This window comes from Rhinoraja longicauda, chromosome 22 (genome assembly GCF_053455715.1).
Source record: "Rhinoraja longicauda isolate Sanriku21f chromosome 22, sRhiLon1.1, whole genome shotgun sequence".
Classification (NCBI taxonomy): Eukaryota; Metazoa; Chordata; class Chondrichthyes; order Rajiformes; family Arhynchobatidae; genus Rhinoraja; species Rhinoraja longicauda.
Window position 1 is genome coordinate 34,910,060 of NC_135974.1, and position 14,531 is coordinate 34,924,590.

The 14,531-nt window shown below is 46.2% G+C and overlaps 1 protein-coding gene across 1 annotated transcript in view; it reads right to left on the minus strand.

Annotated features, from left to right (window-relative positions):
- LOC144604715 (peroxidasin homolog) overlaps window positions 1-11,816 on the minus strand; it is a 122,235-nt gene extending 110,419 nt beyond the window's left edge. The window contains exon 1 of the mRNA XM_078419364.1: window positions 11,644-11,816. Coding sequence (XP_078275490.1) covers window positions 11,644-11,804 — 161 coding nt within the window. The 5' untranslated portion in view covers window positions 11,805-11,816. The remainder of the gene's footprint in view (window positions 1-11,643) is intronic.
- Window positions 11,817-14,531: the final 2,715 nt, after the last annotated feature.

A 14,531-nucleotide genomic window follows, 5' to 3' on the forward strand; every position in this document is an offset into this window, starting at 1 on the left:
GAATGTTGGCCTTCGTAACAAGAGGAGTTGAGTATAGGAGCAAAGAGGTCCTTCTACAGTTGTACCGGGCCCTGGTGAGACCGCACCTGGAGTACTGTGTGCAGTTTTGGTCTTCAAATTTGAGGAAGGATATTCTTGCTATGGAGGGCGTGCAGCGTAGGTTCACTAGGTTAATTCCCGGAATGGCGGGACTGTCGTATGTTGAAAGGCTGGAGCGATTGGGCTTGTATACACTGGAATTTAGAAGGATGAGGGGGGATCTTATTGAAACATATAAGATAATTAGGGGATTGGACACATTAGAGGCAGATAACATGTTCCCAATGTTGGGGGAGTCCAGAACAAGGGGCCACAGTTTAAGAATAAGGGGTAGGCCATTTAGAACGGAGATGAGGAAGAAATTTTTCAGTCAGAGGGTGGTGAAGGTGTGGAATTCTCTGCCTCAGAAGGCAGTGGAGGCCAGTTCGTTGGATGCTTTCAAGAGAGAGCTGGATAGAGCTCTTAAGGATAGCGGAGTGAGGGGGTATGGGGAGAAGGCAGGAACGGGGTACTGATTGAGAGTGATCAGCCATGATCACATTGAATGGCGGTGCTGGCTCGAAGGGCTGAATGGCCTACTCCTGCACCTATTGTCTATTGTCTATTTAAGAGAGTTAGATTTAGCTCTTAGGGTTAACGGAATCAAGGGATATGGGGAGAAAGCAGGAACGGGGTTCCGATTGTGGATGATCAGCCATGATCATATTGAATGGCGAAACTGGCTCGAAGGGCCGAATGGCCTACTCCTGCACCTATTTTCTATGTTTCTATGAGTTTAAATCTGTCTTCTTACAAAGGCATGTGACAATATTGCTGTACAAAGAAAGTCTAAATATTCACAAAAATGTATAATTTTCTCATTCCTAGCCCAGATTTCTCACCTCCTCTTCAAAATGCTTGGGTCCAAAAGTCTTTTTTGTAACCCGGCTTTCAAATATTTTGCATGCTAGCGTAAAGAGACAGGCACATACAGTTCAAATGATCAATGATCCTTCAAATAACAAGGCGTCTTTAACACTCACTATAGACTGGGCTATGGTTAAATACGTCAGTGGCAAAGAGCGTTTCTCACGATGCCGGACTCTTTCAACATTGCACGAACGTTCCCCCTCTTCATCTCCTTGGGCAATAGAATGACAACTACTAGTTTATCAAAGGTAGTCACAAAATGCTGGAGTAACTCAGCGGGTCAGGAAGCATCTCAGGAGAGAAGGAATGTGTGACGTTTCGGGTCGAGACCCTTCTTCAGACTGATGTCAGGGGAGGGGGCGGGCAGGACAAAGATAGAATGAAGTCGGAGACGGTAAGAATAGTGGGAGAACTGGGAAGGGGGAATGGAGAGAGAGGGAAAGCAGGGGCTATCTGAAGTTAGAGACCTCGATGTTCATACCGCTGGGGTGTAAGCTGCCCAAGCGGAATACGAGGTGCTGTTCCTCCAATTTGCGCTGGGCCTCACTCTGACAATGGAGGAGGCCCTGGACAGAAAGGTCAGATTGGGAATGGGAGGCGGAGTTGAAGTGCTGAGCCACTGGGAGATCAGGTAGGTTAAGGCTGGCTAAGCGAAGGACTAATTTATCAAACCCATTACCCCACAGCCTGATGTTTGATCAGAAGTCAGAAATACGGGCCTTTTCTAATGTGAATGGTCTTCACCACATCATTACAGGGGGTGATCCTTCCATCCGCCCACCCCCTCCATCCATTTCTTAGTTTTAAAAAAAAGTTTAGAGATACAGCGCGGCAGAAACAGGTCCTTTGGCCCACCGAGTCCGCACAGACCAGCGATCTCTGCACACTAACACTACCCTGCACACACTAGGGACAAGTTTACATTTTTATTCATTCATACCAAGCCAATTAACCTACAAACCTGTACGTCTTTGAAGTGTGGAAGGAAACAGAAGATCTCGGAGAAAACCCACGCAGGACACGGGGAGAACGTGCAAACTCCGTATGGACAGCAGCTGTGGTCAGGATCGAACCCTGGCGCTCTTCAGGCAGTAGATCTTTCGCTCCGCCACCGAGCCACCCATTCTGGATGAAGTCAACATCCAATGTTCTCAACAGTTGGCCCAACACTTCCGAAGGTGAATAGGAGACGCAAGGAACTGCAGATACTGGAATCTTGTGCAAAGTACAAAGTGCTGGAAGAATTCAGCGGGTCAGGACCCTTCCTGAAATATCGCCCGTTTACTCCCTCCAAAGATGCAGCCCATCCACCGAGTTCCTCCAGCACTTCACCGTTTTTTTTTTTTAAAAGGTGAACAGTTGAACAACAAAGGGTCAAATTGAATGCACTAAATGTTTAGGATGTTTAACCCGACATATTGAAGAAATAAAATAATTTCCACTAGTTAAACTTTTCTGACTTCCTTCTTCAATGTTTCCAGGGTTTTGAAGCAGATTTGCTTCAGAAATCACAGCGGTGAGGTAAACATCTGTTTAAAAGGGCGGCACAATGGCCCTGGGCCACAGGCCCGGGTTTGATCCTGACCACGGGTGCTGTCTGTGCGGAGTTTGCACGTTCTCCCCGAGACCACGTGGGTTTTCTCCAGGTGCTCCGGTTTCCTCCCACACTCCAAAGATGGACAGGTTTGTAGGTTAATTGGCTTTGGTACAATTGTAAATTGTAGGACAGTGTTAGTGTGCGGGGTGATGGCTGGTCGGCACGGACTCGGTGGGCCGAAGGGCCTGTTTCCACGCTGCGTCTCTAAAGTCTAAATCTGTCAGCTAATTAATGAACTTGCGCCGGCCGGCACAAAACTAGAAGAAACCACCAATGCTTCAGATGAATAAAACAGGTGAAAGTCAAGACCAACCTGCAGACCAGCGTGTATGGTCCTAACCCACTCTGGAACGAAGCCAAGAAATCTCACACCTGTTCATAATTTTAACAATCAATTATGATTCTAAATGTCAGCAATCAAAATGAAAAGCTGAATGAGGTGAAAGGTCCAACGGCAAAATGTGATATATTTAATAAACCAAGGCACGACACACACGAAGAACTCTGTTAATGGCCTCCCAAGCAAGGGCCCACCGAGTCCAGGCCGACCAGCGGTCAACCAGCACACGCGCACTACCCTACACGCACTACAAGTTACTACGACTCCAAAGCCAATTAACCAGTCCACTTTCATATGTTCACTGCTTGCAATGAGATTTCCTGTGTGCTGGGGTGACCAATTACACATTGAGTGGTTACCCCTGTGTACACATCTGTTCTGTCCGCATGCACGCATAGCCAAGTAGTCCCAGCCACTTGAGTGACCCGAACGCTAATCTTAATCAAGAAAATCAGCCAGCAACAGGCTGACATAATTGCGTTAGACAACTTACAAAACAACCCATGGAACCCAAAGGATGCCTTATCACCACGGCCTTGAGCAACGTCAGAATTGCCCTGGACCTTGTGGGTGCCCTGGTCCTGACTACAGAGGCTGGCTCTACCACCACTGTGCCACTTGCAACCAGTGCAGCATTACACCTCGGAACCATCCAAACACTTTTGCAGTTGGAGAAAAAAAAATCTTTCAACGTTCATGAGAATTTAATGTTCATACTGTTGCGTTGCAAGCTGCCCAAGTGGCAAATGAAAGGCAGATGGTTGGACAAAGTGTCGTGGTAACTGGACGTCTCTTTGTGAAAGACCTGCAAAACCAGACTAGGGGCTGGGCTTTTACCAGATGACTTTTACTCAGCGGGTCAGGCAGCATCTGTGGAAGATGACGTTTCAGGTCAGGACACTTCTTCAGACTGGAAGTATGTTCTGGTCTGCATTCACATGTATGACTTTTCTGATATTTCCAAACAATTGATTAATACACATCTACTATTGAGAAAGAAAACAAGGATCCAAATGCACAGGGAAGTCTTCGAACAGACTCTCCTCGCGGTTTATATAAAGGATTATTTATGCTTATGTCCTCCGAGGCAATTTGTATAAACTGAGAAAAGAAAAGACAAAGTGCTGGAGTAACTCAGCGGGTCAGGCAGCATCTGTGGAGAACATGGCTAGGTGACGTTTCACAGAGTGCTGGAGTAACTCAGCGGGTCAGGCAGCATCTGTGGAGAACATGGCTAGGTGACGTTTCACAGAGTGCTGGAGTAACTCAGCGGGTCAGGCAGCATCTCTGGAGAACATGGATAGGTGACGTTTCACAGAGTGCTGGAGTAACTCAGCGGGTCAGGCAGCATCTGTGGAGAACATGGCTAGGTGACGTTTCACAGAGTGCTGGAGTAACTCAGCAGGTCAGGCAGCATCTGTGGAGAACATGGATAGGTAACGTTTCACAGAGTGCTGGAGTAACTCAGCGGGTCAGGCAGCATCTGTGGAGAACATGGATAGGTGACGTTTCACAGAGTGCTGGAGTAACTCAGCGAGTCAGGCAGCATCTGTGGAGAAAAAGGACGGGTGATGTTTTGGGTCAGGACCCTTCTTCAGCCACCCGAAACGTTCAGAGCCGAAACGCCACCCATCCATTTTCTCCAGAGATGATGCTTGACCCACTGAGTTACTCCAGCACTTTGTGTCTATCTTCGGTACAACCCAGCGTCTGCAGTTCCTTCCAATACAGTTTTTTGAAACTTTCTCTTTAAATATAATCATTATTTCCTCAACTCAACAAAACGATTTTGCACAGTGTTCTTCTCGAACATTGTACATACTTTAGATAATGGACTGATCAAAACCACGGCATAATTAAAAATGTTCATTTCAATTTATTTTTTATGCCTACAAAATGCCTATAAATACTGAAGTGTGTTTCAAGCTGATTAAGCTCTTTATGGTCTCGGCCCGAAACGTCACCCATTCCTGCTCTTCAGAGATGCTGCCTGACCCGCTGAGTTACTCCAGCATCTTAGCTCTATCTTCGGTGTATTTATAACCGGCACCTGCAGTTCCTTCCTACACAAGCTCTGTAGAAGTTTTGTTGAAGAATCTCATTTTCACAACAAGGTGAGAAATTTGCTCAAGATTCCAGAATCAGCATTTTCTTGCCTCTCTGATATATACCGAATACTTTCCTGCTTCTGACACTCACACTTAGATTTTCCATCTTTGTTTTTTTTTAAAGAAAAAACACCAACACTAAATCATTCAAAATAAATGGGTTCCGGATGACATTCCAATCATCCTGTTGGCATTTACTAGACCAAGTGGACCCGTTGGGCCCAAACCTCTCCTGCATTGGTGCAGCACCCTCTCCCCTCCCCCCTCCCCTCCCCTCTCCCCCCACCCCCCCCCCCCCCTCCCGAGGAGATAGATTTAAACTTTAAAATGTGAATAACTTTAAAAATATAACCCTGATTTCAGTCTGAAGAAGAGTCTCGACCCGAAACGTCACCCATTCCTTTTCTCCTGAGATGCTGCCTAACCTGCTGAGTTACTCCAGCATTTTGTGAATAAATACCCCGATTTCAATGAAACTTCTTCCATTGGCACCAAAGGGACGACGGTGAGCAAGGTGGGCCTAAAATTCCACAATCAGTAACCCGTGCCTGCCTTCTCCCCATATCCCTTGATTCCGCTAGCCCCGAGAGCTCTATCTAACTCTCTTTTAAATCCATCCAGTGGATTGGCCTCCGCTGCCTTCTGTGGCAGAGAATTCCACACATTCACGTTTTTTCTCACCTCAGTTTTAAATGGCCTCCCCTTTATTCTTAGACTGTGGCCCCTGGTTCTGGAACTATTATGCAGTGGGTCCAAACTGGGAAAGTTTGCAGGGAATTCTGGAAGGGGACTGGGATGATGTGAATCATAACAACCGGAATTATCTTGGCAGCATGGAAGTGTACCTTACCACACTTCAACAAACTGCTTAAGATGGACACAACATGCTGGAGTAACTCAGCGGGACAGGCAGCATCTCTGGAGAGAAGGAATGGGTGACATTTCGGGTCGAGACTTCTTCAGACCAATCACTCAGTCTGAAGAAGGGTCTCAACCCAAAAACGTCACCCATTCCTTCTATGTTTGCATACAGTACAAGTATACAAGAGTCACCATGTAAAGGGCACCGAAAAAGTTACAAAAATATTCAATATAATCCCTCTTGGGATAAGTGCAAATTGTCCCAAGTGTGTGTAGGATAGTGTTAATGTGCGGGGAACGCTGGTCGGTGCGGACTCGATGGGCCAAAGGGCCTGTTTCCGCGCTGTATCTCTAAACTAAACTAAATGGCCTACCCCTTATTCTTAAACTGTGACGCATGGTTCTGAACTCCCCCAACATCGGGAACATCTTTCCTGCATCGAGCCTGTCCAATCCTTTAAGAATTTTATATGTTTCTATTAGATCCCCTCTCATCCTTCTAAATTCCAGTGAATACAAGCCCAGTCGACCCATTCTTTCATCATATGTCAGTCCCGCCATCCCGGGAATTAACCTGGTGAACCTACGCTGCACTCCCTCAATAGCAATAATGTCCTTCCTCAAATTAGGAGACCAAAATTGCACGCACCACTCCAGGTGCCCTGTATCGGTAGATGGATCCGTAAGAGGCTCGAACAGGGATGATGAAAAGAAAAAATACTTAGCGTAGTTTTCTAGTCACAGTATAGAGTGCAAGTTGCAAATCCTCAGATACACATGGGGTGAGCATATTCCCAAATTATTCACAAGGGTCTCTTGGGATCAACACTTTATGCAACACTGAAAGATTTTCTAGGAAAAATTTGACAACATTTTTTTCCCCATGGAAACCTCCTAGATTCCTGCAACCACACAGGAACAGTTACGTAACTTAACAGAATGTGCAGCTTACCAAAACGTAGATTCAAACCGATATCTTTGCTGCCTAGTATGTAATTTACATCCTCTCAATAACAAACCCATTCATCATTTAAAAAACAGAAAATACATCATGGAAACAGGCCTCTCTGTCCACAGGGTTCATTAAGTGTCGGCACGGTGGCTCAGCGGTAGAGTTGCTGCCTTACAGCAAATGCAGCGCCAGAGGCTCAGGTTCGATCCTGACTACGGATGTTGTAAGTACAGAGCTTGTACCTTCTCCCCGTGACCGGGTTGGGTTTCTCCGGGTGCGCCGGTTTCCTCCCACATTCCAAAGATGTGCAAGTTCGTTGGTTAATTGGCTTCTGTAAATGGTCCCCAGTGCGTGTAGGATAGAGCTAACGTGCGGATAATCACTGGCCGGCACGGACTCAGTGGGTTGAAGGGCCTGTTTCCACCATGTATCCCTAAACCAAATATCTAAACTAAACTTACAAACATGCACACCTCCGGGTTATTGTGCTGTAGCAGGAAACCGAAGCACCTGGAGGAAACCCACACGGTCACAGGGAAAAAATGCAAACTCCACACAAACAGCGTTCAAGGTCAGGATTGAATGCGGGTTTCTGGCGCCGTGAGGCAGCAGCTCTACCCGCTGCACTACTGTGCCACCGTTAGTTTATACCATCAAACACCATGTCATAAGTTAATTAGTTGCAGGAGCAGAATTAGGCCATTCGGCCCATCACGTCCACTCTCCACCATTCAATCGCGGCTGATCTATCTCTCCCTCTCAACCCCATTCTCCTGCCTTCTCCCCATAACCCCTGACACCTGTACTAATTAACCCCTGACACCCGCTCTGATCAACAACCTGCCAAGCCCCAGCTTAAAAACATCCATTGACTTGGAATGATCCGTATTAATCATGAATTCTATGCTTTCAGCCTGAATTTGAGACCGTTCTGCCAACGGGACCATTTCGTTGTCCAGTTCCACTAAACCATCATTAGAGAAGGAGGCTGAGACAGAGGTTGAGGGGGGACCTGATAGAAGCGTACAAAATTACGACAGGCGTAGATAGGGGTAGACAGCCCAAATTTGTTTCCCCTAGGGTGGAATCAAAGATACTAGAGGAACAAGATGAACCACTCCGTTGAAATCGCATACATTGAAGTGTTGTACGCAAATGAGCGTAACATCCACCATTTTAGTAGGCAAAACCCGCCGTTCGCTATGCCTCTCGCAGTGTAATCGGTGTTTTGGGGGAATAGTATGTGTGATTATACCATTAAAATGCAGAATATATCTCATCTATCAATTCACAGATTTTTGTTATTTTGCTTTTTAAATGTTTCTGCAAGTGTCTGCCTACTAAAATGGCGCCGTGACGTACAATGGTTTTTAAGGTCGAGTGGTTTATCTTGCTCCTCTAGTATCTTTTGGTGGAATTGACAAAGACTAGAGGGCAAAGCTGTAAAGTTGAGGGGGGGGGGGGGGATATTGAAAGAGATGTGCGGGCCAAGTTTTATTTTTGTACAGAGTGTGGTGGGGGCCTGGAACATGCTACCAAGGGCAATGGTCAAGGCAGATATGATAGTGGCATTGAAGAGTCTTTCAGATAGGCGCATGGATATCTCGGGAATGGTTATGGATCATTTACCGGCAGAGGTGGCATCATGTTTGGTACTGACACTGTGGACTAAAAGACCTGTCCCATGCTGTACTGTACGGTACTATTGTATAGTTTAGACTTTAGAGATACAGCGCGGAAACAGGCCATTCGGCCCGCTGAGTCCGTCCGCACCGACCAGCGATTAACCAGTACACTAGCACTATCCTACACACTAGGGACAATTTACAATTTTACCAAAGCCAATTAACCTACAGACCCGCACGCCTTTGGAGTGTGGAAGGAAACCGAAGCACCTGGAGAAAACCCACGCAGGTCACGGGGAGAACATACAAACTCCGTACAGACAGCACCCGTAGTCAGGATCGAACCCGGGTCTCTGGTGCTGCAAGGCAGCAGCTGAGCCACGGTGTCACTCAAACTATGTTCATAAGTTCTAGGAACAGAATTAGGCCATTCAGCCCATCAAGTCTACAAAGCCATTCAACCATGGCTGATCTATCTTTCCCTCTCAATCCTATTCTCCCGCCTTCTCCCCATTACCCGTACTATGTTCTATGCGTTCTCCAATTTATAAAATGATTTTTTATTTATTGCCCCTCAAAGTAACTGATTTTTGGAATGCACATTAAAAAAGGATATCAGGAGAAAGTTTTCAAAGCTTAACAATCTGTTCTGAGACAGAACACTAGGATCGCCCAACAATAAAGGACTGGGATGGGGGCAATCTTGTTAATATCCAGATGGTCTCTTGCCAGCAAATCTCATGAAATCACTCATGCATAAACCTCAGAAACATCCCAGTAGCAAAGAAACATGGTATTGTTGAATTGAATGGAGTACATTATATTAGCCAAATATGTACACATGCAAGGAATGTGCCTTGGTGCTTTGCTCGTAAGTAACAACACGGCACACAGCAGACAATTAAAAATAAAGCATTATAATTTACACATGTGAAGAATGAAATAAAATACCAGAGCAAAACATAGAAAATAGGTGCAGGAGTAGGCCATTCGGCCCTTCGAGCCTGCACCGCCATTCAATATGATCATGGCTGATCATCCAACTCAGTATCCTGTACCTGCCTTCTCTCCATACCCCCTGATCCCTTTAGCCACAAGGGCCACATCTAACTCCCTCTTAAATATAGCCAATGAACTGGCCTCAACTACCTTCTGTGGCAGAGAATTCCACAGATTCACCACTCTCTGTGTGAAAAAAAAGTTCTCATCCCGGTCCTAAAAGACTTCCCCCTTATCCTTAAACTGTGACCCCTTGTTCTGGACTTCCCCAACATCGGGAACAATCTTCCTGCATCTAGCCTGTCCAACCCCTTAAGAATTTTGTAAGTTTCTATAAGATCCCCCCTCAATCTTCTAAATTCCAGCGAGTACAAGCCGAGTCTATCCAGTCTTTCTTCATATGAAAGTCCTGCCATCCCAGGAATCAATCTGGTGAACCTTCTCTGTACTCCCTCTATGGCAAGAATGTCTTTCCTCAGATTAGGAGACCAAAACTGTACGCAATACTCCAGGTGTGGTCTCACCAATGCCCTGTACAACTGCAGCAGAACCTCCCTGCTCCTATACTCAAATCTCCTCGCTATGAAAAGGAGGCTACAGACTTTTGGTTGTTGAGTAGAGCTACTGCTCGTGGAAACAAGCTGTTTTTATGTCTGGCTGTGGCAGCTTTGACAGTCCGGAGTCGCCTTCCAGAGGGAAGTGCTTCAAAGAGTTTGTGGCCAGGGTGAGAGGGGTCAGCGATGATCTTGCCCGCTCGCTTCCTGGCCCTTGCAGTGTACAGTTCGTCGATGGGGGGAAGGTTGCAACCAACAACCTTCTCGGCTGATCGAATGACGTGCTGCAGCCTCTGGATGTCGTGCCTGGTGGCTGAGCCAAACCAGACCATGATGGAGAAGGTGAGGACGGACTCTACGATGGCCGTATAAAACTGGACCATCATTGCCTGTGGCAGATTGTGTTTCCTCAGCTGCCGCAGGAAGTACATCCTCTGTTGGGCCTTTTTGACTGTGGAGTCGATGGTGGCCCCCCATTTAAGGTCCCTGGAGATGATGGTTCCAAGGAACTTAAATGACTCCACACATGTGACTGTGGTGTTGTTGATGGTGAGTGGGGGGAGGGGAGGGGGAGCTCTCCTAAAGTCTACAATCAATTCCACCGTCTTAAGAGCATTGAGCTCCAGGTTGTTGCGATGGCACCAGGACGCCAGTTGTGTCACTTCCCGTCTGTAGGCAGATTCCTCCCCATCCTGGATCAGTCCAATCAGAGTTGTAGGAAGGAACTGCAGACGCTGGTTTAAACCGAAGACAGACACAAAATGTTGGAGTAACTCAGCGGGACAGGCAGCATCTCTGGATAGAAAGAATGGGTGACGTTTCGGGTCGAGACCCTTCTTCAGACTGAGTCAACGGAGAGGGAGGTACAGAGATAAGGAAGTGTAAGGTGATCATTCTCAATCAGTACCACGTTCCTGCCTTCTCCCCATACCCCCTGACTCCGCTATCCTTAAGAGCTCTATCCAGCTCTCTCTTGAAGCCCAGAGAAGGTAACAACAAAGCAAACATAGATGAAATGTAAACGAGGACAGTCAGACTTGGTTGGGGAAGGGGGGAGAGGGAGGGATGGAGAGAGGGAAAGCAAGGGTCACTTGAAGTTGGAGAAGTCAATAGCATAGTTGGTGCAAACATTTTTCATTACATCTGTCGAAATGGATGTCACTGGGTACGATAACTGACTATATAGAATGCAAAAACCCATTCATAAGAAATCCTATTGTTAGTCCCTCAAATTCCCTTCAGGAGAACGAAAACCGATGTCACACATCTGCAAACCTCAGTCAGTTAAAGCAGAGGGAAATGTCATGGTACATAACTCACATCTGGCAAAACTCAACGCGAGACAGTCAGTGGCGAGACCACGACAAAATGTCAAAGAAAATGCCAACATTCCTTCCAGCAATTCCATTAAACTGCTGAAGGAATCAGAGAAGAGTCCTGACTTTTACAATCAATAACTTTTGAAATTTTATTTTCACCCCCTGAAATAGCGGTTCCACAAATCACTGTAAACTTTAAAAAAAAAAAAAAAAAGAGTATTACTTAGACCCACCAAAGTAAAATAGTTAACCGGAGTTAGACCAAACTGGTCCACGTTATAATCCACACACAATTCCAAGTGTGTCACTAATACGAATACAAACCAGGGGAGCTACTTACAAAATAGTCGTCTGTGCAGAAATCTCAGGGACGTTTTCCAGCATCAAATGCATGCATCGCACCGTGGTCCGAAAGCACAGGCAGCGGCTGGGACAGGGCGAAGACAGAGGGGAGAGAAACAAAAGAGTGGTCACTAGGAACACTAAACATTTTGCCAGCATACTGGAGCAGCGTCTAGTTTAGCCCTGCTCCTACTAGTAGTCTGAATCCAAACACTCTGCCTGGGGTGGGCTGGACCCCCTTAGAAGAGGCACGTGTAACCTATCCAAGCACTCCTTCGCATACCCACCCTACATCACTGACTGTCCCAGCTAACTCTCCCCCTCTCTTGTTTAAAAAAAAAGAAACCCCACTGCCATCAAAGTTTTGAAACTACTCGCTAACTTAGATATTAGTAATTATTTATTTTCGTTTGGAGTTTTCAAAAAAACAAACAAAACCCCCAAGTTTAAAATTAAGATGACTGGAAAACAAAAGGTCATTTGTTAATGCACAAAAAAAATATACTTTGTTTTTTAAATGTGCTCTTAGTTTTATTAATGTTAGGGTCGGTAAATTGACACCCAGTATAATGCGTGACCAGGGGCCGCCTGGTGGTTGAAATGGTCCCATCTTCCACACAATCAAAATAAGGATGCCAGCTAAATTAATGTGGAGTTTTAGTTTTAGCCCCATTGCATTTATTCATAGTCTTACAGCGTGGAAATGGGCCTTTCGGCCCAACTTTCCCACACCAACCAACAACATCCAAGGACGTACACGCCACTGGAGATAAATGGGTCTACTGTGGATAGGGTGAGCAGTTTTAAATACTTGGGAGTCCACATCAAAGAGGATCTGACATGGACAACGCACATTGCCGCACTGGTGGGTAAGGCAAAGCAGCGCCTTTACCACCTTAGACAGCTGAGGAAATTCAGAGTGTCTCCGAGGATCCTTCATTGCTTCTACTCTGGGGCTGTAGAGAGCATCCTGTCCGGCAACATTACAGTCTGGTTTGGGAACAGCTCTGCCCAGGACAGGATGGCCCTGCGGAGAGTAGTGCGTTCGGCAGAACTCACCATGGGAACTACACTCGTCCCCCTGCAGGACCTATACATCAGGAGGTGTAGATCAAGAGCAAGCAAGATTATGAGGGACCCCTACCACCCCAGCAACGGACTGTTCCAGCTGCTACGGTCAGGCAAACGCCTCCGCTGTCACGCTGTGAAAACGGAGAGGCTGAGACGGAGTTTCTTCCCACAGGCCATCACGACTGTTAACTTTTATAACTCCAGGGATTAAATTTTGTCTTCTCTGTATTAACTTTATTTATATGCTGTAACTGTAATTCTTTTTTGTGCACAATCCGCAGGCATTGCCACTTTCATTTCACTGCACATCGTGTATGTGCATGTGACAAATAAACTTGACTTGACGTCTCATCTGCATTAGTCCCACATGCTTGCGTTTACCCCAAATCCCCCTAAACCTGTACCTGTCTAAATGTTTCTTAAACATTGCCATAATAACTGCCCCAACTACCTCCTCCAGCAGCTCGCTCCATACTTCCACCACCCTCAGTGTGAAAAAGGTACCCCTCAGGTTCCTATTAAAACTTTCACCCTTCATCTTAAACCTATGTCCTCTGGTCCTCGATTCCCCTCCTCTGGGCAAGAGACCCTGTGTGTCTACCCGATTTAATCCTCTCATGATTTTATATACTTCTCTATAAGATCACCCCTCATCCTCCTGTGCTCCAGGGAATAGAGTCCTAGCCTGCCCAACCTCTCCCGATAGCTCAGGCCCACTTATGTAAAAAGCAAGTTCATAGAAGTTAACGTGAATGTAAAATGGTAAACTAAAACTCAACCTTAGTAAAACCTAAACTTCAGTATGTTTCAGGAAGGAGCTACAGATGCTGAAGAAGAGTCTCGAACCGAAACGTCACCCGTTCCTTCTCTCCAGAGATGCTGCCTGTCCTGTTGAGTTACTCCAGCTTTTTGTGTCTATCTTCAGTATGTTTCAAGTAGTTTTTGAATGGATGTCTGATCCATGTACAAAAACAGAAAATGCTTCCACCATGATCTGTGACTGTTTCTGTAACCACAGGTGCTGCCTGACCTGCTGAATTTTTCCTGTATTTTCTGTTGCTTCAGATTTTCAGCATCTTACAAGATACAAATAATTTATTAGCCAAGTATGTAAGAACATACAAGGAACTTGATTTTCCAGTCATACCAAAAAAGCAGCAAGACACACAACTACATAAAAATGACCATAAACATCCACCACAGTGCACTGTGATGGAAGCAATAATGTATTATCTTCTTCCCTCCTTTCCTCCCGCGATCGGGGCGATTGAAGCTCCCGCAGCCGGCGGTCGAAGCTCACGCGATCGAAGCTCCCGCGCCAGGGCGTTCGAAGCTCCTGTGGCTTGGAGCTCCCGAAGTCGGTCGCTAACCAAGGGACCGCCAGCTCCACGATGTTAAGTCCGCAGGCTCCCGCGGTTGAAGCTCCCGAAGTGGAACCCCAGGAAGCAGCCGCCAGCTCCACGATGTTAGGCCGCAGCACAGACGGAGATACGATACGGAAAAGTCGCATCTCCGTCGAGGAAAGAGATAAAAAAGTCTCCCCCACCCCCCCACATTATACAAAACTAAAGATGCACTAAAACATACATTTAACAACAAACTAAAAACAAAAGAATATGACGAGACAGACTGTTAGCGAGGCTGCCATTGTGCGGCGATGCATCTTATTTTATTTCCCATGGTTGTGTAAATCTGGAGGCAGTATACTGCCTATAATGCATCATTTACACCACCACTCTAAGGTGTCCCAAAGTACTTCACTCTCAAAGTACAGGAATATAGTTTTCGTTAGCATAGGAAGTAACTTTGTCACGA